Source organism: Bos taurus, chromosome 22, assembly GCF_002263795.3.
Source record: "Bos taurus isolate L1 Dominette 01449 registration number 42190680 breed Hereford chromosome 22, ARS-UCD2.0, whole genome shotgun sequence".
Lineage (NCBI taxonomy): Eukaryota > Metazoa > Chordata > Mammalia > Artiodactyla > Bovidae > Bos > Bos taurus.
Genome location: NC_037349.1, coordinates 51248443 through 51275059, shown reverse-complemented (window position 1 = coordinate 51275059; position 26617 = coordinate 51248443). Strand labels below are relative to the sequence as shown.

The 26617-nt window shown below is 52.7% G+C and overlaps 2 protein-coding genes across 6 annotated transcripts; both read right to left on the bottom strand.

The window, feature by feature from the left end:
- Nucleotides 1–12022: 12022 nt before the first annotated feature.
- On the bottom strand, nt 12023–12908 carry TMEM89 (transmembrane protein 89). Its single transcript, NM_001111068.2, is given in 2 exon segments — nt 12023–12230; nt 12602–12908. Coding segments are annotated over 2 exon segments (480 nt in total). The 5' UTR covers nt 12896–12908; the 3' UTR covers nt 12023–12044.
- A 2211-nt stretch (nt 12909–15119) lies between these two features.
- Nucleotides 15120–25911, bottom strand: SLC26A6 (solute carrier family 26 member 6). 5 transcript variants are annotated; one of them, XM_059879618.1, is made up of 22 exons: nt 25822–25911; nt 25491–25639; nt 23599–23757; nt 23153–23292; nt 22811–22921; nt 22120–22283; nt 21760–21924; nt 21529–21681; nt 21066–21148; nt 20834–20981; nt 20462–20575; nt 20252–20329; nt 19842–19937; nt 19646–19752; nt 19402–19471; nt 18215–18307; nt 18018–18122; nt 17568–17663; nt 16295–16474; nt 15981–16035; nt 15590–15726; nt 15122–15387 (listed from the first exon to the last, which is right to left on the bottom strand). In XM_059879618.1, exons 3-22 carry the CDS (start codon nt 23715–23717, stop codon nt 15373–15375), a joined length of 2229 nt encoding a protein of 742 aa, XP_059735601.1. In that variant the 5' UTR covers nt 23718–23757; nt 25491–25639; nt 25822–25911; the 3' UTR covers nt 15122–15372. The 5 variants fall into 5 exon arrangements, with proteins under 5 accessions (NP_001070320.1, XP_059735601.1, XP_059735600.1 ...); NM_001076852.2 differs by lacking the exon at nt 25491–25639 and having other exon boundaries at nt 15120–15387; nt 25822–25899; XM_059879617.1 differs by having other exon boundaries at nt 25491–25911.
- Between the last annotated feature and the right edge of the window lie 706 nt (nt 25912–26617).

Here is a 26617-nt window from a genome sequence, read left to right as displayed (position 1 = left end):
GGACGCTGGGCCGCGCCACGCATGCGTAGAGGCGCGAGGCGCAGGCGCAGTACTGGGGTCTTGGCGCTCGGCCGCCCCCTGGCGGAGGAGACCGGAAAAATTCACTTACTCCCTGAAGGTCGCTGCTTCTTGTCTTCGCGTCCCTGGGTACCAGCGCGCATCAATGCCCCTGGCTAGTCATCGTCCTGCTCAGATCTGTTCTGCATCCAGTTCATCTTTCCCCTTCACTCGTGGGAGAGTGCCCGACGTTTCTCACGAACCGTGGGCGCCTCGACTGCACTGAGTGCTTGGAGTGGGCGAGCGGGCCGGAAGCGCAAGCACAGCATGTTTGCGAACCGCAGATCAGATCAGATCAGTCGCTTAGTCGTGTCCGACTCTTTGCGACCCCATGAACCGCAGCACGCCAGGCCTCCCTGTCCATCACCAACTCCCGAAGTTCACTCAGACTCATGTCCATCGAGTCAGTGATGCCATCCAGCCATCTCATCCTCTGTCGTCCCCTTCTCCTCTCTTGCCCCCAATCCCTCCCAGCATCAGAGTCTTTTCCAATGAGTCAACTGTTCGCATGAGGTGGCCAAAGTACTGGAGTTTCAGCTTTAGCATCATTCCTTCCAAAGAAATCCCAGGGCTGATCTCCTTCAGAATGGACTGGTTGGATCTCCTTGCAGTCCAAGGGACTCTCAAGAGTCTTCTCCAACACCACAGTTCAAAAGCATCAATTCTTTGGCGCTCAGCCTTCTTCACAGTCCAACTCTCTCATCCATATATGACCACAGGAAAAACCATAGCCTTGACTAGACGAACCTTTGTTGGCAAAGTAATGTCTCTGCTTTTGAATATGCTATCTAGGTTGGTCATAACTTTCCTTCCAAGAGTAAGCGTCCTTTAATTTCATGGCTGCAGTCACCATCTGTAGTGATTTTGGAGCCCAGAAAAATAAAGTCTGACACTGTTTCCACTGTTTCCCCGTCTATTTCCCATGAAGTGATGGGACCGGATGCCATGATCTTCATTTTCTCAATGTTGCGCTTTAAGCCAACTTGTTCACTCTCCACTTTCACTTTCATCAAGAGGCTTTTGAGTTCCTCTTCACTTTCTGCCATAAGGGTGGTGTCATCTGCATATCTGAGGTTATTGATATTTCTCCCGGCAATCTTGATTCCAGCTTGTGTTTCTTCCAGCCCAGCGTTTCTCATGATGTACTCTGCATATAAGTTAAATAAACAGGGTGACAATATACAGCCTTGCCGTACTCCTTTTCCTATTTGGAACCAGTCTGTTCCATGTCCAGTTCTAGCTGTTGCTTCCTGACCTGCATACAAATTTCTCAAGAGGCAGGTCAGGTGGTCTGGTATTCCCATCTCTTGAAGAATTTTCCACAGTTTATTGTGATCCACACAGTCAAAGGCTTTGGCACAGTCAATAAAGCAGAAATAGATGTTTTTCTGGAACTCTCTTGCTTTTTCCATGATCCAGCCGATGTTGGCAATTTGATCTCTGGTTCCTCTGCCTTTTCTAAAACCAGCTTGAACATCAGGAAGTTCATGGTTCACGTATTGCTGAAGCCTGGCTTGGAGAATTTTGAGCATTACTTTACTAGCGTGTGAGATGAGTGCAATTGTGCGGTAGTTTGAGCATTCTTTGGCATTGCCTTTCTTTGGGATTGGAATGAAAACTGACCTTTTCCAGTCTTGTGGCCACTGCTGAGTTTTCCAAATTTGCTGGCATATTGAGTGCAGCACTTTCACAGCATCATCCTTCAGGATTTGAAATAGCTCAACTGGAATTCTATCACCCCCAGGGCTAAAGTACCAGGCTGGAACCTAGGACGGCTGGGCGGCTGTTGAAAAGTCACGGTCTTCTTTTTAAAGGAACGGAGTAAATTCAGATGGTTAACATGGAAAGAATTTAGCAATGTGTTGCTAAGAAAAAAGGAACAATTTTAGAGACTAATTTGTGGAAAAGATTCCTTGTTTGGAAAACAAAACACACATCAAGAGGACTTGCATAGGCAACAGAGAATTCCTAGGAACTCACTGTAAAGTCTCAGTCAGATGACTTACAGAAAATAAATTCAGGGGAAGGGGAAAGAGGCTACCATTTTCACACTTCTGTTTTATTTTAATACATGATTTTAAATTTTTAGGGAATTCTCTGGCAGTCCAGTGGCTAGGACTCGGTGCTTTCACTGCAGTGGCTGGGATTCAATCCCTGGTTGGGTAACTAAGATCCTACAAGCCACTGTGCATGGCCAGAAATTAAAAAAAAAAAAAAGTAAAATAAAACTTTTATTAAAAGTATTTGTTGCTTTTGAAATAATGGCATATTTCTGAACTGAACTTCCTTTTACAGATATATGAGATTTTTTGTGACCTTTCAAAATATCGCTCAATGAAAATAGAACTTTCTTTTATGAAAATGAAACAGAAGGGGCTTCCCTGGTGGCTCACTGGTAAAGAATCCACCTGCCAGTCCAGAAGACACCGGTTTGAAACCTCATCTGGGAAGATCCCACATGCCAAAGAGCAATTAAGCCCATCTCTTGAGAGTCCCTTGGACTGCAAGGAGATCCAACCAGTCTATTCTAAAGGAGATCAGCCCTGGGATTTCTTTGGAAGGAATGATGCTAAAGCTGAAATTCCAGCACTTTGGCCACCTCATGCAAAGAGTTGACTCATTGGAAAAGACTCTGATGATGGGAGGGATTGGGGGCAGGAGGAAGAGGGGACGACAGAGGATGAGATGGCTGGATGGCATCACTGACTCGATGGATGTGAGTTTGAGTGAACTCTGGGAGATGGTGATGGACAGGGAGGCCTGGCGTGCTGTGATTCATGGGGTTGCAAAGAGTCGGACACACCTGAGAGACTGAACTGAACTGAACTGAACCACAACTATTGAGCCTCTGCTCTAGAGCCCTTGTGCCACAACTATTGAAGCCCCCACACCCTAGAGCCCCTGCTCTGCAACAAGAGAGCATCACCACAACGAGAGGCCCGAGCACCTCGAGGAGGAGCAGCCTGGCTCACTGCAGCTAGAGAAAATCCATACAGCAAAGAAGACACAACACAGCCAAAAATAAACAAAATTATGTTAAACATCAAAGAGATGATGCTTAAGTGTGCATTGATTAATATCTTGTGAACTAAAATGACGTTATCATCTAGACATGAAAAATACAGTGAAATAGAATCTCCTAGTTTTTTAGTACAGTTTTTTTAATTACTGGTGTTTAGAACCATTTTATATTTACAGAAAATCTGAGCAGAAAGTACAGAATTTCCCATATATACCTGCCCACATACAGCCATGCACAATTTGCCTTATTAATATCTTACCTTATTCTGATAACTTTGTTACAATTAATGAATCAGTATTGACACATTTATTATTTCTAAAGTGCAAAATTCTTGGACTTCCCTTGGGGCTCAGCTGGTAAAGAATCTGCCTGCGGGAGACCTGGGATCGATCCCTGGGTTGGGAAGATACCCTGGAGAAAGGAAAGGCTACCCACTCCAGTATTCTGGCCTGGAGAATTCCATGGACTGTATAGTCCGTGGGGTCACAAAGAGTCGGACATGACAGAGCGACTTTGACTTCATAGTTTATTCAGATTCCCTTAGTTGGTTTTCATCTAATGGCCTTTTTTGTTCTAGGATCCTGTCCAGGACACCACATTACGTTTCACTATCGTGTTTTCTTAGGCTCCTCTTGCTGTGACACAATTCCTTCCGGTGTACCTTCCTTCCAGCAGTGTGCGTGCGTGCGTGCGCAGTCATTTCAGTCGTGTCCGACTCTTTGCAACCACATGGACTGGAGCCCACCAGGCTCTTCTGTTACTGGGATTTTCCAGGCAAGAATACTGGACTGGTTGCCATTTCCTCCTCCAGGGGATCTTCCTGACCCAGGGATTGAACCCATATCTCCTGCATTGTAGGTGGATTCTTTACCCACTGAGCCACTTGGGAATCCCTCCAAAGAGCTCACTGCCTCCAATTCCTCTCCTCCCACTGGCTCCCAAAGCCACTCCAAGTCCACCCCCTATTCATTCTTCCAAAACCACCCCCTACTTATTCCTCCAAAACCACAGCTGTAAAGGTCATCCATGAACTCCAGGTTGCTAAATCCCATGGCCAGTTCTCAGTCTTGTTTAACCTGATTGGACACATTTTCCTCCTTAGAGCCTCATCTCTTCTCCACATTTATTTCCCATTCTTTCCTATTGTCCTACCTCCCTGGACACTCCTCCTTAGCTCCTCTTCTAATTCTGCTTCACCTCCCGACTCATATACAATGAGTGCCCAGGGCTCAATCCTGGCACCTTTTCCCTTCCTGACCAAAACCTGCTCTCTGGTCATCTCATCCAGTCTCATGGCTTCTGTGCTGTCTATACCGACAGAGGCTCCTGTATTCCCATCATCTACTCACCATCTCCCCCGGAGAGCTGACAGCCATTTTTATTTAACGTGCTAAAGCTGAACTCTTTACTTTCCCTCCCATACTTGTTCCGTCCATAACTGTCTTCATCTCAGTCAATGACACTTCCATTAGCCAAGTTGCTCAGGCTAAAAATCTAGGACTCGTCCTTGACTCCTCTCTCTCAAAATCCATACCCAGTACCTGCTTCCTCACCCCCACTGATACCCTGGGGTGAGAAGGGAAGGACAAAGACAACCAGGAAGTGTGATGTGGTAGATGTTGTTTCAAGAGATTGGTCAAAAAGGAAATGCTACTGAAAGGTCAAGTACAAGTAATGGTCATTGCAATGATTTGGCAAGAGTCTTGGATGAGTCACTGATTTTCTGAAATTTACTTGGCATATGGGGGGAGGTGAGATCAAAATAGCTTTTCCCCCCTAAATTGCAAGCAGATTTTTGTAACAGCAATTTTGTTTTGTTTTGTTGTCCATGCCGTGCTGTACACAGTAGCTTATTTCCCCAACCAGGGATCGAATCCACACCCCTGGCAGTGGCAATGTGGAGTCCTAGTCACTGGGCCACCAGGGAGGTGCTGAAAGAGCAATTCCTGAGTAGGCTGCCTTTCTCTATCCATCTCTGAGACTCCTTTTATTTCCCCCAGAAAGTCTCAAAACTAGAAAGCAGGTCCATGTAGGCTGTCTGAGAGGGCTCTAACACTCACCTTATTCTTCTCACTCAATATTTGTTTGATATACACTTAAGCTTATTGGTCTTGATTTTTTCTTTTTATGTTTTTATTTTAGTGTTTAAATCATGCTATAACATTTAGCATCTTTATTATTACATCTTAATTATTACAGTTAAGTGTGTATTAATTACAGTGGTATTAATTACATTCAAAATGCTCTGCAGGGAATTCCCTGGCAGTTCAGTGGTTATAACTTGGTGTTTTCACTGCTGAAGCCTAGGTTCGATCCCTGATCTGGGAAGTAAGATCCTGCAAGCTGCATTATGTGGCAAAAAAATATACATATATATTGTGCAACCATTACCACTATCTACTTTCAAAACTTTTCTTCATACCAAACAGAAACTCTATTTCCATTAAGCAATAACTCACAATGTCCACTTTCCTTGAATCTCTAACAACCTCTATTCTACTTTCTGTCTCAATGAACTTGTCTAGTCTAGGTACCTCATATAACTGGGATCATACAGTATTTGTTGTTTAAAAGATAACAGGCCCCAAATAGAGTCATTTATGCTAAGCAGCATGCCACCAAAACAAGTCTTAATTTTAGCTTGGGCTCTCCTAGAAATTAACTCTTAAAGCAGTTGAGTAGGAATCACCTGATCAATACTACTTCATCTGCCTGATAAACCATGCTGTTCCCTAAAGGACAAGAAATTTGCAGTAACCAACTTCTTTTTTTTTTCCAACTATAGTATCTTTGTTCATACTCCTTTTACCTATAAAAGTCTTCCACTCTTGTTCAGTTCCTGGGAGCTCTTTTCTTTTCTAACATTTATCTATTTACTTACTTAGGTGGTGTGCCAGGCCTTTGTTGCTGTACACCCGCAGAATCCTTAGCTGTGGCCCAGGGATCGAACCCAGGGCCCCTGCATTGGGAGTCTGGGTCTTAACCCCTGAGCCACCAAGGAATGGTCGAACTCTTTCCTATCTGCCAGATTGGATGTGCCTGATTTGAATCAAATTTTGTTCAAATAAACTCTTAAAAATTTCAGCATGCCTCTGTTTATCTTTCAACATTGTCCTTTTATGCTTGGCTTATTCCACTTAGCATGATGTTTATCTGTTCATCTGAAGGTGCACATGGGCTCTTTCCACCTTTTGGCTATTGTGAATAACGCTACACTGAATGCCCACTGACATACAAGCATCTGTGTGAGACCCTGCTTCCAATTATTTTCGTATTTACAGAGGAGTGGAATTGCTGGGTCATATGGTAATTCTATTTGTCGTTTTTTGAGGAATCACCAAATTTTTCTAATAGTGGTTGTGCCATTTTACATCCCTGCCAGCGATGCAAGAGTGTTCTAATTTCTCATATTTTCACCAATATTTGTAATTTTCCATTTTTTCCCTCATCATAGCCATCCTAACGGGGGTGACATCATATCTCACTGTGGTTTTGATTTGTATTTTCATAATGACTAGTGATGTTGACCATCTTTTCAGGTGGTTATTGGCTACTTGCATATCATCTTTAGATAACATCTATTCAAGTCCTTTGCCCATTCTTGAATTTGGTTGGTTGGTGTCATTGAATTGTAGGAATTCTTCGGGTCTCCTGTATATTAGTCCCTCATTAGATATACAATTTGCAAATATTTTCTCCCATTTTGTGAGCTCCCTTTTGACTTCCTTGATAGTGTTCTTTGATGCACAGATTTTTTATTCTGATGAAATCCAATTTATCTATTTTTTTCATTACCTGTTCTTTTAATGTCAAACTTAACAAATCATTGCTTTTCTCTAAGAGTATGAAAATTGCATCGATGATTTCTTCTAAGAGTTTTATTGTTTTAACTTTTGAATTTAAATCTTTGATCCTTTTATTTGTATATGATGTCAGGTAAGGCTCTAACTTCATTCTTTTGTATCTGGATATTGAGTTTTCTCAGCACCATTTTTTGAAAAGATTCTCTTTTCCCCATTAAATGGCCTTGGCACTCTTGAAAATCAACCGAGCATGCATGTGGAGATTTACTTCTGGGCTCTCTATTTCATTGGTCTGTCTTACTCGTACGCCAGTACCACACTGTTCTCATTCCAGTACTTTTATAGTACATCTTGCAAATCAGAAGGTGAGTCCCCCAGCTTTCTTCTTCTTTTCCAAAATTGTTCTGGCTATTTAGAGTCCCTTGAGATTCCATATAGACTTTAGGATGGGCTATTCTATTTCTCTCACAAAACACTATTGGGATTTTCATAGGGATTACCTTGAATCTGTAGACCACTCTGGGTAGTATTGCCATTTTAACAATACGAAGTCCTACAATCCAAAACATGGAATGTCTATTTATTTAGATTTTCTTTAATTTCTTTCAGCAGCATTTTGAAGCAAGAAGCAATCAGGCAGCACCTTCAGCACTTCCCTTGGAAGTTTCATCTGCTAAATATTCAAGTTCATCATTTCCAAGTTCTGCTTTCCATTAAAAATGGGTTATGATCCCACTAAGCTTCCCACGACTATTTAACAAAGATTCCTCTTACTCCTCGTTTCCAGTAACACGTTCCTATCTTTCTTCTGAGCCCTCTCTGGCAACATTCTTAATGTCCATATTTCTGCTAACAGCTGGTTGAAGACACTTTTGGCTTTTTCTGTTATGCTCGCCGACTCAGTGGACATGAATTTAGGCAAACTCCAGGAGATAGTGAAGGACAGGGAAGATTAGCGTGCTGCAGTCCATGGGGTTGCAAAGAGGTGGACACAACTTAGCAACTGAACAACTGTGCTCTCTGACATCCTTTCAGTCTTTGCTCACTGCTCAATTCCACAGCCACTTCCACATTTTTAGGATTTGTTACAGCACTGTCTCTCACTCTTGATACCAACATCCATAGTAGTTTTCTACTGCTGCTACAACAAATCACCACAGACTTAATTGCTTAGAAGAAATCAAATTTATTATCTCACAGTTCTGTAGGCCCCAGATCCAATATGGATGTCATCGGGCTAAAATCAAGGCATGAGCAGGGCTGTTGTTTCTTTCTGGAGGCTCAAGCAGAGTCTGTGCCCTGGGTCATTCAGGTTGTTGGCAGAACTAAGATCCTGGTGGTTGAAGGACTGAGGTTTCTGTTTTCCTGCTGGCAGTTACCCAAGGGTCATTCCCAGCTTCTAGAGGCCATCTAGATTCCTTGGATCTTTGGGTGGTGGAAGATCTCTGCCACCATCTTCAAAGCCAGCAGCAGATGATAGTACCTCATACTTTGACCAACTCTCCTGCCCTCCTCTTCCACTTCTTAGGGCTCATGCAATTACACTGGGCCCACCAAAATAATCCAGAACAATCTTCCCATTGTAATGTCTTTCAGCTTAATTCCAGCTTCAAAATCCTTTCTGCTATGGACTATAATATATTTATAGATTCCATGGATATCTTGAGGACTATTGTTCTGGCCTACTGCAGACTCTCTTTGACCAACTCCTGCCCCCATCCCCAGCCTGCTGTCTCCTGTGCCTCAGATTTCCTTTTCTCCCCTGAAATCCTGAGCACCTTACAGTTCCTGCAACAGGTCAAAGTCTCTTTCCCCACCTGGCCCTGGTATGTGCTTATCCTTCTGCCTGGAGCTCTCCTCCTCCTCTTCTCACCCCACTCATCCTTCAGGTCCCAGCAGTCAGCCCTGCTCCACCCCAACTGGGCTAGCATACCTCTCTGCAGAGAAATTGCCTTTTTGAGTCTGCTTCACCACCACCTCCACCCTACCCTGTCTGTGAGTGGCTGAGGAAGGAGCCAGTTCTCCTCTGTACATCAGCAGATCCTGATGCCTAGCCTGTGGTAGAGCCCCAACCAGTAACGCTGAAGAAGCTGAAGTTGAACGGTTCTATGAAGACCTACAAGACCTTTTAGAACTAACACCCCAAAAAGATTTCCTTTTCATTATAGGGGACTAGAATGCAAAAGTAGGAAGTCAAGAAACACCTGGATAACAGGCAAATTTGGCCTTGGAATACAGAATGAAGCAGGGCAAAGACTAATAGAGTTTTGCCAAGAAAATGCACTGGTCATAACAAACACCCTCTTCCAACAACACAAGAGAAGACTCTACACATGGACATCACCAGATGGTCAACACCGAAATTGGATTGATTATATTCTTTGCAGCCAAAGATGGAGAAGCTCTATACAGTCAGCAAAAACAAGACTAGGAGCTGACTGTGGCTCAGACCATGAACTCCTTATTGCCAAATTCAGACTGAAATTGAAGAAAGTAGGGAAAACCACTAGACCATTCAGGTATGACCTAAATCAAATCCCTTATGATTATACAGTGGAAGTGAGAAATAGATTTAAGGGCCTAGATCTGATAGATAGAGTGCCTGATGAACTATGGAATGAGGTTCGTGACATTGTACAGGAGACAGGGATCAAGACCATCCCCATGGAAAAGAAATGCAAAAAAGCAGAATGGCTGTCTGGGGAGGCCTTACAAATAGCTGTGAAAAGAAGAGAAGTGAAAAGCAAAGGAGAAAAGGAAAGATATAAACATCTGAATGCAGAGTTCCAAAGAATAGCAAGAAGAGATAAGAAAGCCTTCTTCAGCGATCAGTGCAAAGAAATAGAGGAAAACAACAGAATGGGAAAGACTAGAGATCTCTTCAAGAAAATCAGAGATACCAAAGGAACATTTCATGCAAAGATGGGCTTGATAAAGGACAGAAATGGTATGGACCTAACAGAAGCAGAAGATATTAAGAAGAGATGGCAAGAATACACAGAAGAACTGTACAAAAAAGATCTTCATGACCCAGATAATCACGATAGTGTGATTACTGACCTAGAGCCAGACATCCTGGAATGTGAAGTCAAGTGGGCCTTAGAAAGCATCACTACGAACAAAGCTAGTGGAGGTGATAGAATTCCAGTTGAGCTATTCCAAATCCTCAAAGATGATGCTGTGAAAGTGCTGCACTCATTATGCCAGCAAATTTGGAAAACTCAGCAGTGGCCACAGGACTGGAAAAGGTCAGTTTTCATTCCAATCCCAAAGAAAGGCAATGCCAAAGAATGCTCAAACTACCGCACAATTGCACTCATCTCACACGCTAGTAAAGTAATGCTCAAAATTCTCCAAGCCAGGCTTCAGCAATACGTGAACTGTGAACTTCCTGATGTTCAAGCTGGTTTTAGAAAAGGCAGAGGAACCAGAGATCAAATTGCCAATATTGGCTGGATCATGGAAAAAGCAAGAGAGTTCCAGAAAAACATCTATTTCTGCTTTATTGACTCTGCCAAAGCCTTTGACTGTGTGGATCACAATAAACTGTGGAAAATTCTTCAAGAGATGGGAATACCAGACCACCTGACCTGCCTCTTGAGAAATTTGTATGCAGGTCAGGAAGCAACAGCTAGAACTGGACATGGAACAACAGACTGGTTCCAAATAGGAAAAGGAGTACATCGAGGCTGTATATTGTCACCCTGTTTATTTAACTTATATGCAGAGTACATCATGAGAAACGCTGGGCTGGAAGAAACACAAGCTGGAATCAAGATTGCCGGGAGAAATATCAATAACTTCAGATATGCAGATGACACCACCCTTATGGCAGAAAGTGAAGAGGAACTCAAAAGCCTCTTGATGAAAGTGAAAGTGGAGAGTGAACAAGTTGGCTTAAAGCTCAACATTGAGAAAACGAAGATCATGGCATCCGGTCCCATCACTTCATGGGAAATAGATGGGAAAACAGTGGAAACAGCGTCAGACTTTATTTTTCTGGGCTCCAAAATCACTACAGATGGTGACTGCAGCCATGAAATTAAAGGACGCTTACTCTTGGAAGGAAAGTTATGACCAACCTAGATAGCATATTCAAAAGCAGAGACATTACTTTGCCAACAAAGGTTCATCTAGTCAAGGCTATGGTTTTTCCTGTGGTCATGTATGGATGAGAGAGTTGGACTGTGAAGAAGGCTGAGCGCCAAAGAATTGATGCTTTTGAACTGTGGTGTTGGAGAAGACTCTTGAGAGTCCCTTGGACTGCAAGGAGATCCAACCAGTCCATTCTGAAGGAGATCAGCCCTGGGATTTCTTTGGAAGGAATGATGCTAAAGCTGAAACTCCAGTACTTTGGCCACCTCATGTGAAGAGTTGACACATTGGAAAGGACTCTGATGCTGGGACGGATTGGGGGCAAGAGGAGAAGGGGACGACAGAGGATGAGATGGCTGGATGGAATCACTGACTTGATGGACGTGAGTCTGGGTGAACTCCAGGAGTTGGTGATGGACAGGGAGGCCTGGCGTGCTGCGATTCATGGGGTCGCAAAGAGTCTGACACGACTGAGTGACTGATCTGATCTGATCTGATCTGATGGTAGAGGAAGGGAGGAAGGGGGCGGTGAGGGTCCCTTGGGGAGGTTTAGCCCTCATCCCGCTTCCGAGGGGTCTTAGAGCAAGAGCCACTTAGATGCCTCCACATGTTTGAGATGTCATAAAGATGAAGGCTGCCAGGGCCCACCCTCTAACCCCCAGCCCCAGCTTAGGCCCTGCAGACTCAACCAGGAGCCCTAGCTGACTCAGCCACATGGTCACCTCTGGGCTGCCCTCCCCAGACCACCCACATCTGCCCTGATGGCCAAGTCTCCTCCCCACCACACTGGGGACCCCTGAGAAGCCCCAGAGAAGCAGTTGTATTTGTGAGCGTGATCCCTAAAGAGGAGGGCTGAGTTGGGATGGGGGGTGATGGAGCAGTGTGAGCCAGCCCAGGCCCCACCTGCCCCGCCATCGAGGGGCACTGAGGCCTCAATGGGTCTGCTGGCTCAAAAAGTAGGAAAGGGGCATAGGGTCCCGACAGGTCTGAGAGAACGAGACACACTGGCCTGAGCCTGGTCCAACAAACCACAACAAGCCACCAGGCAGAGAGAGGAAAGTGTTGGGTCACCCGGTCTGGGCGGGAGTCCCCTTTATTTGGGAGCGCTGCTGGGCGGCTAGACGCTGCAGGTGGCACTCAATATGCAGCAGGAGGGAATCCAGCATATGCAGGACGCCGAGGAGGAGGGCGCGGTCTGAGATCGGGCCCCGTCGTTTCCAAGTGGTGCAGGGGTGGGCAGCCAGCTGCGGATGCTGAGGACAGGACCGAGAGGCAGGAGTGAGAACAGAGGGAAGGGACAGAGGCATGCTGGGAAGCAGGGGCTTAGGGTGATAGAGGATCAGGGAGCGGCCGATGTGGCCTCGTGTGGTCGTGGGCCCCACGCAGGCTGGGTGAGGGCTAGAGATATTACAGGGGGAAGACGGGACAGGTACCCCCCACCATGGGAAATGGCCAGGGGGAGGATGGGATAGGGTACCACCCATAGGAAATGGCCAGGGACTGTTGGCTGTGGACAGACGTAAGGCCCCTGGGGAGGAAGGGATGAGGGAGGGGCGGCAGGAGACATGAGTGGGGGGATGGGTAGAACAGAGGTAAGAGGTGGTGGGGACGGAGCCTGGCTCACCTCGCTCTTAGAGGCCTGTGAACGCCGCCGCTGCATCAGCGCACGGCTGAGCATCAGCATCATGGTCGTGGTGACTGTGACCCCAGCCACCGGGTAGATGCGGTTCGTCCCCAGGCCCATCCAGTAGCCAGGACAGCCCAGGCTGCTCTCACAACCCTCCAGGCTGCTTGGCTGGCACCCCCAGGGCTGTAAGTCCAGGCCCACCTGGTACCACATGGGCCGTGACCAGGCGTGGGTGCAGATGGGCATCGTCAGTAGAAGCAGCCATGGCAGGAAGGACTGTATGTGCAGCATGGCGGCAGCAAGTGCCAGGGCCGGAACCTGGGCGCCTGGCAACAGGCAAACACCCCTCCCCCGGGGGAGCAGGCGAGGCAGGAGGTTCCGGCTGGGCCCATGGCTTTCAGGAGGGGCAGTGCGGCCAGGAACCATGGGATGGGGGGCAGGCTGGGGGTCCAGAACCGAAGGCATGCCCCCTCTCCCCTCCTCCTCACCTAGCATCCAACCCCTAAAATTCTAGCCCCCACAACTCCTAATGCTGCTCTCCACCGGTGACACGCCAATCAAGCCAAGTATAGACGTGCTCCCTGCTTCCCAGACTCAGCCCCAAGGACCACTCGTGAACACCCAAAAATGCGGGCACATACTCTCAGGAAAGAAGCCTGAAGGCTTGCCCTGGCCTGTGAGGCGCTCCGTGCCCTGGTCTCCCCTGCTGACCCATGCAGACCACACTGGTGTTCCTGGAACACACCCTACGCCAGAAGCACTGTCCAAAAAGATGACTGGATGGCAGCTCAAGTGTCACCTGCTCCCTGAGCCTCCCTTCTAGAACCGTCCTGGGTCACACAGTCCCGTCTCTCTCACATGACCCTGCTTTACTTTCTTCAAAGCATCTCTAAATACAGGTACACCTCAAAGATACTGTGCTTCAGTTCTAGCCCACCAAAATACATAAAGCGAGTTGCGTGACTTTTTTTGGTTTTTCAGTGCATATAAAAGTTACATTTACACTACACGGTATTCTATGAAGCATGGAATAGCATCATGTCTAGGAAAAAGTACATACCATAGTAAAAAAAAAAATCACTTTATTGCTAAAAATTGCGAACCGTCATTGGAGCCTCCGGCAAGTCATAGCACTAACAAAGATCACTGATCACCGATCCTCATAACAAATATAACAAATTGAAAAAGTATGAAATACTGTGAGAATCACAACATGACAGAGACACAAAGTGAGCAACTGTTGGAAAAATGGTATTGAGAGACTGGCTCCAATGCAGGGTTGCCACAAACCTTCAATCTGTAAAAAAAAAAAAAAAAAATACAGGGCAATACACAAAGTCTCCCTGTAACTGCAGGCCCATGTTTGTGGTTTCCCTGCCACTCCAGCACCTATGCTTCACTTAACCAGTATTTACCCAGCACCTCCAGGTGCCAGGCACTGTTCCTTGTAGCTGGAGACTGTGACATCGTGACAGGCAGCGTGACTGCGTGACAAAGCACCCTGACTTCCTGGGCAAGGATGTGGGGGGGCCGGCAGTGGGGGCAAGGCACTGAAGGCCAGGAGAGAAACAGCCAGGCAAGGGGGCCCCCTCCGCTGGCCCAGCACCTGAAAAGGGCAGGCTCACGTGTTTCGGCAGGTGACGCGAGTCTAGAGCTGCCACAAGCTATCTGTGGCATTCGCTCATTGAATACTCATTAAGCAACCCACAAAGTGGGTACTATTCTCATTCTCTCCTGAGGAGGACAGAGGCCCAGAAAGATTGGACCCCTCAGCCTAGCCCTGATCACTCAGCATCAGCTGGCCCAAAGGACCACTGCTGTCCACAGGGCCACACGCCCAGATGTCAGTGTTTTATGGCTGAAATCAACACGTGGTTCTTGGCCGACAGTGACCTGCAAAGTCCAGATAGTCTAGTTATAGGAATAGGCAATTTTTCCCCAGGTAAAACAATCACGCGCATTCTTTTTTTCTTTCGACCGTGCTGTGTGACTCGTGGGATCTTAGTTTCCCAGCCAGGGATCATATCCTCACCCTTGGCAGTGAAAGCTGAGTCCTAACCACGGGACCGCCAGGGAATGCCCACAATCTCCTCACTGCAGGTGTTCTGAACGCAGGTGTTCACAGCACACTGAATGCAGATGTTCACAGCACAGCCCCCGGGGGCTGCCCAGTGGCACCTGGCATGCCCTCACCTGCTTAGGTGTCCTTGTGAACAGGTTTATTCTCGAGAAGCAGCTCTGATTCCAGCCACTTTATAGACGAGGACACAGGTGCCAAGGGCTGCATGCAGCAGGGGATGGATGGGGTGCGGAATGTGGACTGGGGATGTCCCTGCCCTGGGCCTGGCCCCCCAGCTTCACACTCCCCCTGTTCCACACTCCCCCTGCCTGATCCTGCCCTCCCCAAACTTTTCCCCCAACTTCTGACTCCAGTTCCAACTTTGGGGTGTAGGAAGGGTCAGAAGCCAGGGCTGCGGACCACACCCTCGCCCCACCAAGCCACAGCAGACCCTGGTATCAGGCAAACAAATCTTTATTCCTGAGGTTAAAAACACGTTTGCTTCTCCAACTCGGCCAGTGTCTCATCCCCAGCCTAGAGCATTGAACTTGGAGTCCCAGGACCTCCATCCCTGAGTTATGTGTGTGAATGTGCGTGCACGGAGGGGACTCCTGGTGACGTCCGGAGGCAGCCCAGGGGTGGGGGGTTTCTCACGGGTACCCTGTCAAACCTTCAGAGGCAGGCAGTCTCAGGCGGAACGGCAGCATGGTCAGAGTTTGGTAACCTGGGCCGGGAGAGAAGGAGAGGAGGGTCCTGTCAGTTTCCAGAGGACAGCCTCCTCTCCAGGCAGGAGGGGAAGGCAGTGGGTCCTTGCGGGACAGAGCCATTCTGAGTCATCCAGGAAGGGCGGACTTCCCAAAATGGGGTCAGGAGGGGACGAGCAGGAGATAAACAGACAGAGCTCAGCAGGCCAGAGGTCAACTCACCAAAACAGGGTTGACGGGGCCAGACCTCCGGTGTTGGAGCGCAAAGAGGACAGCGTCGTGGACCGAGGCAAAGAGGTGCTGCTTGGTGATAGAAGCATCGAAGAAGTGCCCATCCTCAAGCTGCGTGATCACAGGAGCTGTGGGCAACGAGTAGGTCTCTCCTGACTCCAGAGCCACCAGGAACCCCCAGGCGCTGGCAGAACATCCCCCTAACCACCACCTCTGTGGCTTATAGCTAATCCCCCACTCGTGACCCTTGACCCCAGCCTCCCAGGACACCTCTGACCTCCAGTTTCAGAGAAAGACTTTTTCCCTGTGCTGCCTGGAAGACTTCTCGGCCGGAACCCCCACCCCCTGCCCGGACCTCTCTCTCTGTGTCCACCCCACGCACCGTGGCAGGCGGCCATGTACACCTCCACCTCAATCTCCCGGAAGTCGCGGAAAATCTGTGGCACAAAAGGGGGCCAGGCTCAGGGCAGGCGGGGGGAGAGAGTTCAAAGGGGTAGCTCAGGGAGGACCAGGCTCAGAGTGGGGGTCAGGGGCTCCGAGTGGGGCTCAGGGGAGGTGGGGGGAGGGAGTTCAGAGGGGTAGCTCAGGGTGGGGGGACCAGGCTCAGAGGGCTCTTGGAGCTAGTTTAGGGTCAGGGTTGAAGATCAGGATTGTCCTCCCCGAAGGCCCTTCTTAGGGACGCCCCCAGCCCCTTACATTCTTCAGGCTCTTGAGACACACAGTGTCCACGAAAGAAAAGGAGCTCAGGTCCAGGATGAGGGTGTGGAAATCTGGCTGAGGCAGGCCTAGGGCCTTCAGCGAGGATATGTCTGAGGCTTTGGCATCTTCTGGAGCCCAGGCTCCTGTATCCTCTAGCTCAGTCCCTGCGCTCGCCTCCTGGGGAACCAGACACACTGCAGGGGCCGCCCATGGTAAGGGCCAGAGGGCAGGCGGGCAGGGAGCGGAGGGGAAGGCAGGGAACATGCACGGATGTGTGGAGACACAATCAGACGTGAGAGCATACACGTAAATGCACACATATATGGGGTATGCAGGGAACACAGGAGGACAGGGACACGGGGAGCTGGTATGCAAAGACAGGAGGGACACATGGGGACACCCAGGAGAGGACACCCAGACTCGGGGAGCACACAGACCATGCTCTGTTACCGCCTGGGCCCACGCTTATAGGGACATTTAAGAAGGAAGGGGAGACTTCCCTGGTGGTGCAGTGGATAAGAATCCGCCTGCCAATGCAGGGGATGTGGGTTCAATCCCTGATCCAGGAAGATCCCACGTGCCATGGAGCAACTAAGCCGCGTGCCACAACTACTGAAGCCCATGCGCCTAGAGCCTGGGCTCCGCAGCAAGAGAAGCCACCGCCATGAGAAGCCCGTGCACCGCAACAGAGAGTAGCCCCCGCTCTCTGCAACTAGAGAAGTCCGCACAGCAACAGAGAGCCAGCATGACCAAAAGCAAAAGAAATTAGCAAATAAAAATTATTTGAAGAAAAAAAAGAAGGAAGGGGATCCAGAGACCATGCCCCATCCTCAGGGGGCCAGAGTGGAGTGAGTAGGGGGCGCTGGAGCAAAGCAGAAGAGACACACGGACACACGTGCCCACGCGGACATCCCACTTGATGTCCACCAGAGTCTCTACTTGAGATCGGCGTCCTCTTTGACCCCAGATTTTTCCCACATGCCCAGCCCCTCCCCGTCCCCACTCCTCCCATGAGCACAGATTGTGGAGTCTTATGGGATCCACAAATTCAAGGTCTTTGTCCAGGCATCAGATTACAGACTGGAGAGCCCCAAGCAGACGTCTATGGCATATCACGAGAGGTCTCCCTGCACAGTATCGGATCCATCACTCCCCTCCTCCTGCCACTGGCATGACAACCTTGAACCCACAGCTGGTAGGTCCATGGACTTCCTCCCGGGATCACCTGGGCACCCTCATCCCTGAAGCTCCCCGCTCCCTCCAGTCTCACCCTGGCCTTGGAGCCCTCCACATCGTTGTTGCTCTCGATGTCCATGACAGTGGGGTTGACGTTGATGGAGACGGACGTGCCCTTGGAGGCGGCAGCCTAGGCCGGGAAAGGGGGCGGGCCAGGAAAGAGGTGTCTGAGATGTCAGGTGACAATCAGGCCGGGCAGGCCTGGCGTTGTCCCCTGGCTTTCTGCAGGTAGGTAGGTGGACCAGGAACTGAAGCTTGGGACCTGGAGCAGCCAGGCTGAAGGCTGTGGGGTTGTGACCCACTATGGGAAGAGGACTGTGATGGTTCATGCCACCACTGGCTTAGGAGGCGGGAGAAAAAATCAGACTCCCCCTAGAGCCCTGACCTGCCAGGGGAGGAAAGCAGGGTCCCTGGGGGCATCGGGGAGCGAGGAGAAGGGCTGAAGAATGAGGGTGAGCGGCTGGGAGGGGTGGGAGGGCCCTGCCTGTTTGGGGAGCTTATTCTCCTTCTGCAGTTGCTTCAGCTTCAGCTCTTGCTTCCGGAGCAGCTTCTTCTTCTGGGAGAGGAGGTAGTCCACATCCACACCGCACTGCAGCGAAGGACAGCGCAAGGGATGTGCAGGTTGCGAGAGAGGAGGGACCCTCTGCCCCTCGCCCTCGCCCCGCGGACCCCAGGCCTCACCCTCTGCTTCAGTGAGTCACTGTAGAGCTCGGCGTTGGCGAAGTACACGGTGACTGAGGAGCGGAAGACCTTCACGCCCGGGACCTCCCTGGCCTGGGGACAGGTCAGGTTGGGGGTGGCTGAACCCTCGTCTCTCCTAGCTGCATCGTGCCCTCCTTTCTTTCCTCCCCCCGTGTGCCCTGATACCTGCCACCCCAGCCCTCTGCTCCCCAGCCAACACAAGGCCCAGCCTGTGGCCCATGCCCTCCCAGGAGCTGGTGAGGTCCTGTCGGAGCTTCTTCTTCCTCCTCCAGGGGGTCCTCAACCTCTGCCACCCCATCCCCCAGTCCTTCTGCCAATACCCAGGCTGGGGGAGTTCCCTGGTGGCCCAGTGGTTAAGACTCCCCACTTGCACTGCAGGGGCGTGGGCTTGATCCCTGGTCTGGGAACTAAGATCCTGCAAGCCTCGCAGCCAGGTCAGGTTTTAGCGGCTCTCAGCTTCTGCTTGGGTGTCCAACCCTAGCACTGGGGGGCTGTTTCCTGAATGCAGACGGAGCTCTTCCACAGCTGCTAGCCCAGCCAAGGCTTCCCCAGCTCCCATGCCACTCAGGACACTCCAGGTCTCTGCTCGGCCTTTAGGCCTGAACCACGTCCCTGCCCCCCCGCCCCCGACCCCCACTTCCCCCACCTGCCTTGCCATCCAGCTGAGCTCCTCCCTGCATGTCAGTCCCCCCCACCCACCCTCCCACTCTGCCTCATGTTCTGGGCTCAACCTTCAAGTCTCCATGAGGGGAAATGAGCTGGTTTGATTCCGGAGCCCCCGCCTTTGTTCTCAGAGCTTGGCACGAGGCTTCTCAGGAGGTAAAGGACAGTAACTCCATTGATCAGATCCGGAAACAACTTCCCCTACATCCTGGTGCTCTGGATCTTGCCCCTCTGCATTCCTGACCCAGGGCTCTTCTGCAGGACGGGGCTTGTACTGCTACCTCCAAGACGGATCCCACCCCCAGGCCCCAAGGCCCACACTCTGAGTGTATGTGTAGGGGGACCCCAAATTCCTCTCTTGAAATTTCACGGACCAAAGCACCGTCAGCACCCCACCCCACTCCCTTGCCCGCGCCAGGCGTGGAAGGCGCTGACAAGGGATGATCCAGTTTGCCCCGTCCCTCCCCACCCGTGTCGCCCCCGGCTCAGCCCTTGCTGCTCACCCCTGAGTACTCTGCCACGTCTCTGTAAATATCTGTGTCTGGCACCTGCCCCAGGACAGAGTAGTGGGGCCTGTAGACGGAGACAGTGCAACAAGAAGGGGGCGTTAGGAGAGGGGGCAATGGGGGCTTTCTAAGGAGCCTGGGGTCCCCCCCGCCACAGATGTGGGAAAGCTGGAGGAAGCCAGTGGGTACCTCGTCCCCTCAGCAGCTGGAACTGGGGGATGACATCACAGGGGTGACTTACATCTGGGTGCGGACCACCACGAGCATCAGGGAGAATACCACTGCCACTGCCAGGCCGAGGTCCAGGTTCAGCAGGATGGTGGCCACAAAGGTCACCACCCAGATGAGCTGCAAACAGAAGGGCCGTGGTCCACAGGCTCCCGCAGGGTCACTGGGCTGAGGCCCTGACCCCATCCCCAGCGTCCCAGCCGTCTCACCAGATCCATTCGATTGGCCTTCCAGAGGGAGACCACGTCAGTGCACTGCATCACCATGCCCTTCAAGTTCACGATGACCACGGCAGCCAGGACCGCCTAGGGGACGAGGAAGGCCACCAGGGGCTAGTGAGAGGTGCTGGCTGCTCACCACCCTGAATCCCCCGATGAGCCAGACTGTCCTGGAGCGCCTGGTAGGACCCTCCACGACACCAATTACCTCCTTCCCTCGGAACCTAATGTCTGCGCTCTGACGCTAAGGTTTTTACCCCTGCCCCTCCACTCCAAACCTCTCCCCAGAGACTTCCAGCCTGACCCTGTATCCTTCCCCGTCTCCTGGGACATGATGGACTGCTCTGAGTTCCTGGCCTGGCCCAGGCCCTCGAGCCTGGCTGGGTGGGCTGGGGGCTCACCTTGGGTAGGTCTTGGAAGAGTTCTCCCAGTTTGACGATGATAATGAGGATGAAAAGGGAGGAGATGGCTCCAGCCACCTGCGGAGTGGGTATAAGCAGGGCGGGTAGGCTGGAGTGCAGGGGAGAAGTGGGGAGAGCCGAGGGGGAAAGGGGGAGCAGGGGGAGGACCACCCAGCAAAGCAGCGCATGCGGAGGCACACCTATGCTCACCTGTGTGTTGCCCCCCGTGCTCTCCTGCACCAGACTCCGAGACATAGAGCAGCTCACAGGGAAGCACTGGAAGATGCCCCCAAGGAGGTTACTCAGGCCGAGAGCCACCAGCTCCTGAGCGGGGAGTGAGGAGCGAGCACACGTCATTTGCGGTGCGGCGTCACCTGTGTCCAGACCGACGCACCCCCACCTCCACGCCCACTCTGCAGCCCACAAAGACTCGGCCACTGTCCCGCGTCCCCCACGCGGCCCCAGCACATCTGTGTGCTCTTTTCCTGTCTCCCGCCTGGTACTCCATCCCCCCACCCCTTCCCAGGGCCTGGGGTCTGGGGACCCCTGCCCGCTCCGTGTCCCGCATCCCATTCCCCAGACCTGGTTGCTGTACACCCGGTAGCCGTGCCTCAAGGCGAAGATCTTGCCCAGTGAGATGGCGATGGCAAACCCAACCACAGCGATGGCGAAGGCATTACCCAGAAGCTTTGCGAACAGCTGGGGGCGGGGGGCCATCGGGGGCACCAGCCTGTGAGGGGCATTGGTGAGGCCAAAGGAAGGTTCTGGGCCTGGCCGCCCAACCCTCCCTGACCCGACAGGGGCCGGAGCTCACCCTGTGGGGATTTTGCCCACGATGTCCACCCCGAATGCCTGCTTCAGGCCCACACCGTAGGAGATGCCTGTGGCTCCAATGAGCTGCGGGGAGAGGACAGGGTCAGGGGAGGCCCTGGCACCACCACCGTGAAGTGGGAGAGAAACCAGAGAAACCACCCGGTGGGTAAAGAGAGAAGCCTGAAGCGAAACCTTCAGACAGGTGGGGTGACGTCAGCGATAGGCTGAGAGCGGCATACCACCATTTCGAGAAAAGGAGATGCTGCCAGGGGCGGTCTACTGGGGTTCCCCCCTCCCCGCCACCCCGTCTTCAGTCCCCACTACAGCTAGTTTCTAAAAACCTGGGGGATGCCCACACGGCAGGAAATCTCCTCACTTACCCTTCCCCTAGTCTGCCACCACCCCCCTACCCCACGTCACCCCCCACCCTATCCCCACCCCCGAGGGGCCCCCGAGATTCCAACCGTCAGCAGCTCCCCGGGGAGTGGCATGGGCAGATGTCGCCGTAGCTTTTCATTCAGCAGCTTCACCAGCACGAGCACCACTCCCGCCACTATGGCAGTGACCATAGTACCGACCACCATCTGGGGCAGCTTCCAGCAGACCTCCAGTACTGTCTGAGGGGAGGCGGGGTCACAGCCAGCCCTCCTGGTCCTGGGCCCATCCACCTGTCCCTCCTCCCTGCCCTCACTCACATAGATGAGGGACAGCGGTCCAGAGCGGCTGCTTAGATGGAGGCCAAACACATACTTGAGTTGCGAGACAAACACGTGCACGGACGCGGCTGTGGTGTAGGCTCGGACCAGAGGCTCTGATAGGTAGGTGACCACGAAGCCGAAGTGGACCATGCCCAGCCCCACCTGTGGGGTGCACGGGACAGTCAGGGGAGGTGAGGGTCCTAGCGGTGGCTGGGGCAGAGCCCAGGGCAGGTGAGATCACGAGCAATGAGGGGGGAGGTGATCGTCAGACACTCAGAGAAAACTGTCAGATGGGGTGGGGTGGGGGTGCGGGGTGGGATTGGCAGTCAGGGGCATGTACTCCTGATGGCTCTGCACCTGGAAAAGGCCAACAAGGACACTGAGAGTGGAGGCCAGCTGCACCCGGCTAGCGTCTCTGGCTGCCACATCGAGTGTGGAGTTCAAGCCCAGCAGGAAGGCGTCGTCCGGAGCCAGTGATTCCATCACACTGCCCACCATCACAGACATGACGGCAAAGGTGCCTGCAAGGGCAGATCAGGGTGGTCTGAAGCGGGGAGAACACGGCCTGCCCTGGATTCTGGGTCTTAAGGGAGCGACCAGGAGACACCCAGTTCTAGACAAATGTCCCCAGACTATGCTGTGCTAATGGAGGGCAGTGCTGACGGTCAGGTATGCACCCCAAGTTCCAAGGCTCTTGAGGACGCCTAGCATCATTTCCCCTGCCCAGACTGTGTCCACGGGCTCAGGATGGCTCCCCTAGTGAAAAGTGGAATGGGGAAGGGTGCATGGCCTGACTCAGGCTTCCAGGCTTGTGCCAGCCAAGTCTGGGCCCCATGAGTGGATTCACCCACCACATCCTCCTGGGTCAGGGCCTCTAATCATCTGAATCTGTGTGTGCATGGTCAGAGGCCCAGTCCCACCTAGAATGCCCACACCAATGCCTCCCTCCCTCTTCCCTAGGTCTTTCGGCCTTGCTCAGTGCCCCCTCTCCCTGCCCCCCTGGGGAATGTGGGCATGCTCCTGCAAGGTTAGGCCTGGCTCCACTCACCCACAGAGATGTGCCGGGAAGTCCCAAACAGGAAATAAACAAAGACAGGATAGAAGGAGCTGTAGAGGCCAAACACGGGGGGCAGTCCAGCCAGGAGGGCATAGGCAAGGCCTAGAGGTGGAATGGTAGCAATGTAGACTTGAGGTCAGGGGCTTGGAAGGATGCAGAAATGCTGGCCCTGGGTCATGCACCATAGTCCCAGGGGCAGGAGTCATGCTTTTGGCCATGGGGAAGGCGGGGGTTGAGGTGGGGGTGGGGTGCACAGACCACAGGCTAAGGCCTTGAAGGGTCAGGATCACCATCCAAGGGTTGAGGGTAGTGTCCAGGTCAAGTGTTGCTTACCCTGTGGTAGCTGCATAATGGCCACACTCAGGCCAGACAACAAGTCACCCAGAAGCCAGTCACGCACAGAATACTGGGGAAGCCAGGCCAAAACCGGGAGGTACTGAAGCAGAAGGGCTTGGGCCCGCGCACGGGAGCAGCTGGGGACACCAGGGTAGGTATTAGGTGCTGGTGGTAGTTTAGTTGCTCAGTCGTGTCCTTCTCTTTGTGACCCCCAAGGACTGTAGCCCGCCAGGTCCCTCTGTCCACGGGACTTTTCCAGGCAAGAATACTGGAGTGGGTTGCCATTTCCTTCTCCAGGGGATCTTCACGACCCTGGGAATTGAACCCGGGTCTCCAGCATTGCAGGCAGATTCTTCACCGACTGAGCCACCCAGCCCAAGCCCAAGTAGGTCTCAGAGGCAGGGGCTCCCTCGGTCCTGGCCAGGGCCCACCATCAACCTTACCGAAACCAGGTTCGCCACTGGAGCGTCACTTGTGCTGGGCTCCGGCTCCCCAGCTCCTCCAGCTGTTCTTGGTTCAGCAGCGGCCGCTCCACATGGTAGTCTCGCCGCCTCAGCTCCATGGCCTGCGTCCTGGACAGCAGTGCCTGCGTGTCCCTCTCTCTGGTGGAGGGTGGGGGTGGGGTGGGCAGTGAGGCCAGAAACAGTGTGGGCACAACCTGGCCCAGCCGCCCCTAGACCTCCACCCGGGGCTTGAGGATGCCCCATCTGGCTTTTCTAGGTCTCAAGATCTAGACAGGTCCAACCCCCCAGCCGCCTCCTGCAGGCCCCAAGGCCCACGCCCAGGCAGGGGCAGTACCTGAACTTTGGCTAGTGGAAGACTCTCGCTGGGCCAAAGTCCCCCACAAAGAGACAGCAGGATGAGCATAAGCCACACTTCGGCCCAGGTGTGGCTGCCCAGCCTTTGGTGTTCTGTTCACCAATCTAGCTCGCAGGCTGACTGCTCCTCCCAGCCTCCTCCCCCAACCCCTGCTCTCCACCAGCCAATCCCTGTCCAGTCTGAGTCCTTATCCAGCCGCCCCACGAACCCAGTGTGTGTTGTCTGAGAGTGCAGACAGGGGAGAAGGAATCCAGCACACCAGGCAAGCCTCTTTATAGGAGGAGGCGGCTCTAAGAAAAGGAAAGCATCGGGGCTAAGACTGCCCCCAGAACTCCAGTCACACGGTCCAGGTGGTAGGCAACTGAGGCCCCATCTGGGAAATCCAGGGGCATGGTTCTCACCAAGAGGGAAGAGTTTCGAGCCTGGAAAGGGACGCTCTCTTACTAATGGGGGACAATCTCACTTGAGAAGATGATCTCTGGGAGGATCTCGCCTAATAGGAAGCTCTTCCCTAACAGGTAAGTTTTCACCAGCTAGGTGAGGTCTGTCCTGGGGAGAATCTCTGATCTGCCCAGTGGCTACCATCTGAATAAGAGGAATGATCTCACTGGAATAGGAGATCTGGGGGGTGGGAGGGAGTTCTTAGGGTTCCCTGATGGCTCAGTGGTAAAACAAATAAACAAAAAAAAACGCCTGCAATTCAGGAGATGCAGGTGCGATCCCTGAGAATCCCATGGACAGAGGAGAGGAGGCTGGTGGGCTACAGTCCATGGGGTCGCAGAGTAGGACATGAACGATCGATCGACTGAACTCACAGGCTTGGGGAAGGAGTTTTTACCTGGGGCACGCTGTCACCTGGGAGAAGCTGTCCCAGAAATAGTTCTTCCTTGGGAATAGGAGCTCTTAGAGAGTGAGCGCTTACCTGGGGGAAAGTTTTCACCTGCCTGGGAACTTCTGATCAGGAGGGACTTCGCACCTAAGGTAAGCTCTGAGTGGGGAAAGCTCTCACCTAGGAAGGGATCTCAGAGGGGTAAAGCTTACCTGGAGAGTAGCTCCCCTCTTCAGGGGGAAAACCTTCACCTGTCAGGAAATTTCTGCCCTGTGAAAAGCTCTGACCTACGGTAAGGTTCCCAGCTGGCGGGCAGGAGCTCACCTGGAAAGGGCCTCTAACCTGGATGTCCCGGTGGAAGGAGGGAGTGGAGTGGGTGCAAGGACGATCCTGAGACTACTGGCATTGCCGACTCACAGAGATCTTTGAGCCCCCCTCGCCCCTCCTCCGTGAGTCACTTGAAGTCTTAAAGGGCGCCCACTCCCGCCCCCTCGCCTCCCCCTGACGCCGAACCCGCGCTTGGAGGGCGGGGCCTAGCTCTTTGGCCCCTCCCTCTAGGAGGGCCCGGCACCCAGAAGGGCCGGAGATCTCATTCCCGGACCAGTTGCATCGCTGGGTGGACTTAAGCCCTCGCTATGGACACTCTTGCAGCCACGTCCAGGGCCCCAACGCGCCGCACCGGCGCACCTCCTGGGCCGGAGCTCCTCCGCACACAGCCGCCTCCCGGCGGCTCCCGGCTAGCCCTCGGACGGCGCTGGAGCGGCTTTCCTCGCAGCCTATAGGGGCTGGGGTCGCGCGGGCTCCCGCCCCATCCCTCGCTACGGTTGGGCAGCCGCCTGCGGAAAATCCACAAAGCGGTAAACAGAGGCGCGGCAGGCGGGAAATGCCTGCTCGGAACTCGGTGGTGCCCCCACCCCTTTCCTAACTAACCCAAGCCGGGCGCCTGCTCGGGGGCCAAGGGCTGGTCCTCCCCTCGGGCACTCGAACACGAGGAACCGAGGCCGCGCCCTGCACTCACCCCGGCGCTTCCGACAGCCCCATGGCGGGTGGGCATCCAAGAGGCGGTAGCTACCAAGCTCGGGCAAGAGGCCGCTACGGCCCTAGAGGCGGGGCCGGGACAGAGGCGAGGCATGAGGCTCACTCCCAGCGGCCAATCCCCGGGCAGAACGGGGAAGGCTTGGGCCAGTCAGCGTGCTGAGGCGGGGCTTAAGGGACGCTCCGCCGGCTCAGCGAACCCCAAGGAGGGAGATTTAACCCTTTCCTTCCCCTATGACTTGGCTCTGGCTCCTCCTCGTGGCCCGACTAATTCTCTTGCCTGAGCGGGTTGTGGGACTAAGCGGGATTAAGGACCTGAGCTGGTTCCTGAGTGGTATGGGGCTGACACTAAGTCCTGGCTTCTTGCGGAGGGTGCCCTCGGGGTGGGGAGCAGAATGTCTAGGGGCGCGGCTGATGACCAGAGCCTTAGCTCTCCGTGGGGTGTCCGGGTCCGTAGGGCCTCTCATGCCTCCATGAGGGCACCACCCTCAGGCTTTGGCCCTGAGATCTGGCATGTCTCTAAGATTCAAGGGGCTCAAGGGCTCCCTTCAACGCTGGGCCCACAGACCTGAAAGTTTGCAAGCTCCGCCCCCCACCCCGCCTCCGCCCCCGACCACCCTCCCCAAAGGAAGCACATGATGTCGAAAGGCTTCTGCCTGGGTTCCTGATGAACGGGATGTCCCGACAGCTGGGGGTCAGTGGTGTCAATGGACTGAAGGCAGCTCCTAGGGTCGGTTTGACAGCCAGAGCAAATGCCAAGTCAGGGCGGCAGGCTGGGC

Coding starts and splice junctions, on each gene's coding strand:
- SLC26A6 (NM_001076852.2), bottom strand. CDS start 25,844: ATGGGGCTGTCGGAAGCGCCGGG. Junction 20,576..20,833: donor ACCGGGTGTACAGCAACCAG/GTCTGGGGAATG, acceptor CTCCCCGCTCAG/GAGCTGGTGGCTCTCGGCCT. Junction 19,472..19,645: donor GTGGTGGTCCGCACCCAGAT/GTAAGTCACCCC, acceptor CTCCGTCTACAG/GCCCCACTACTCTGTCCTGG.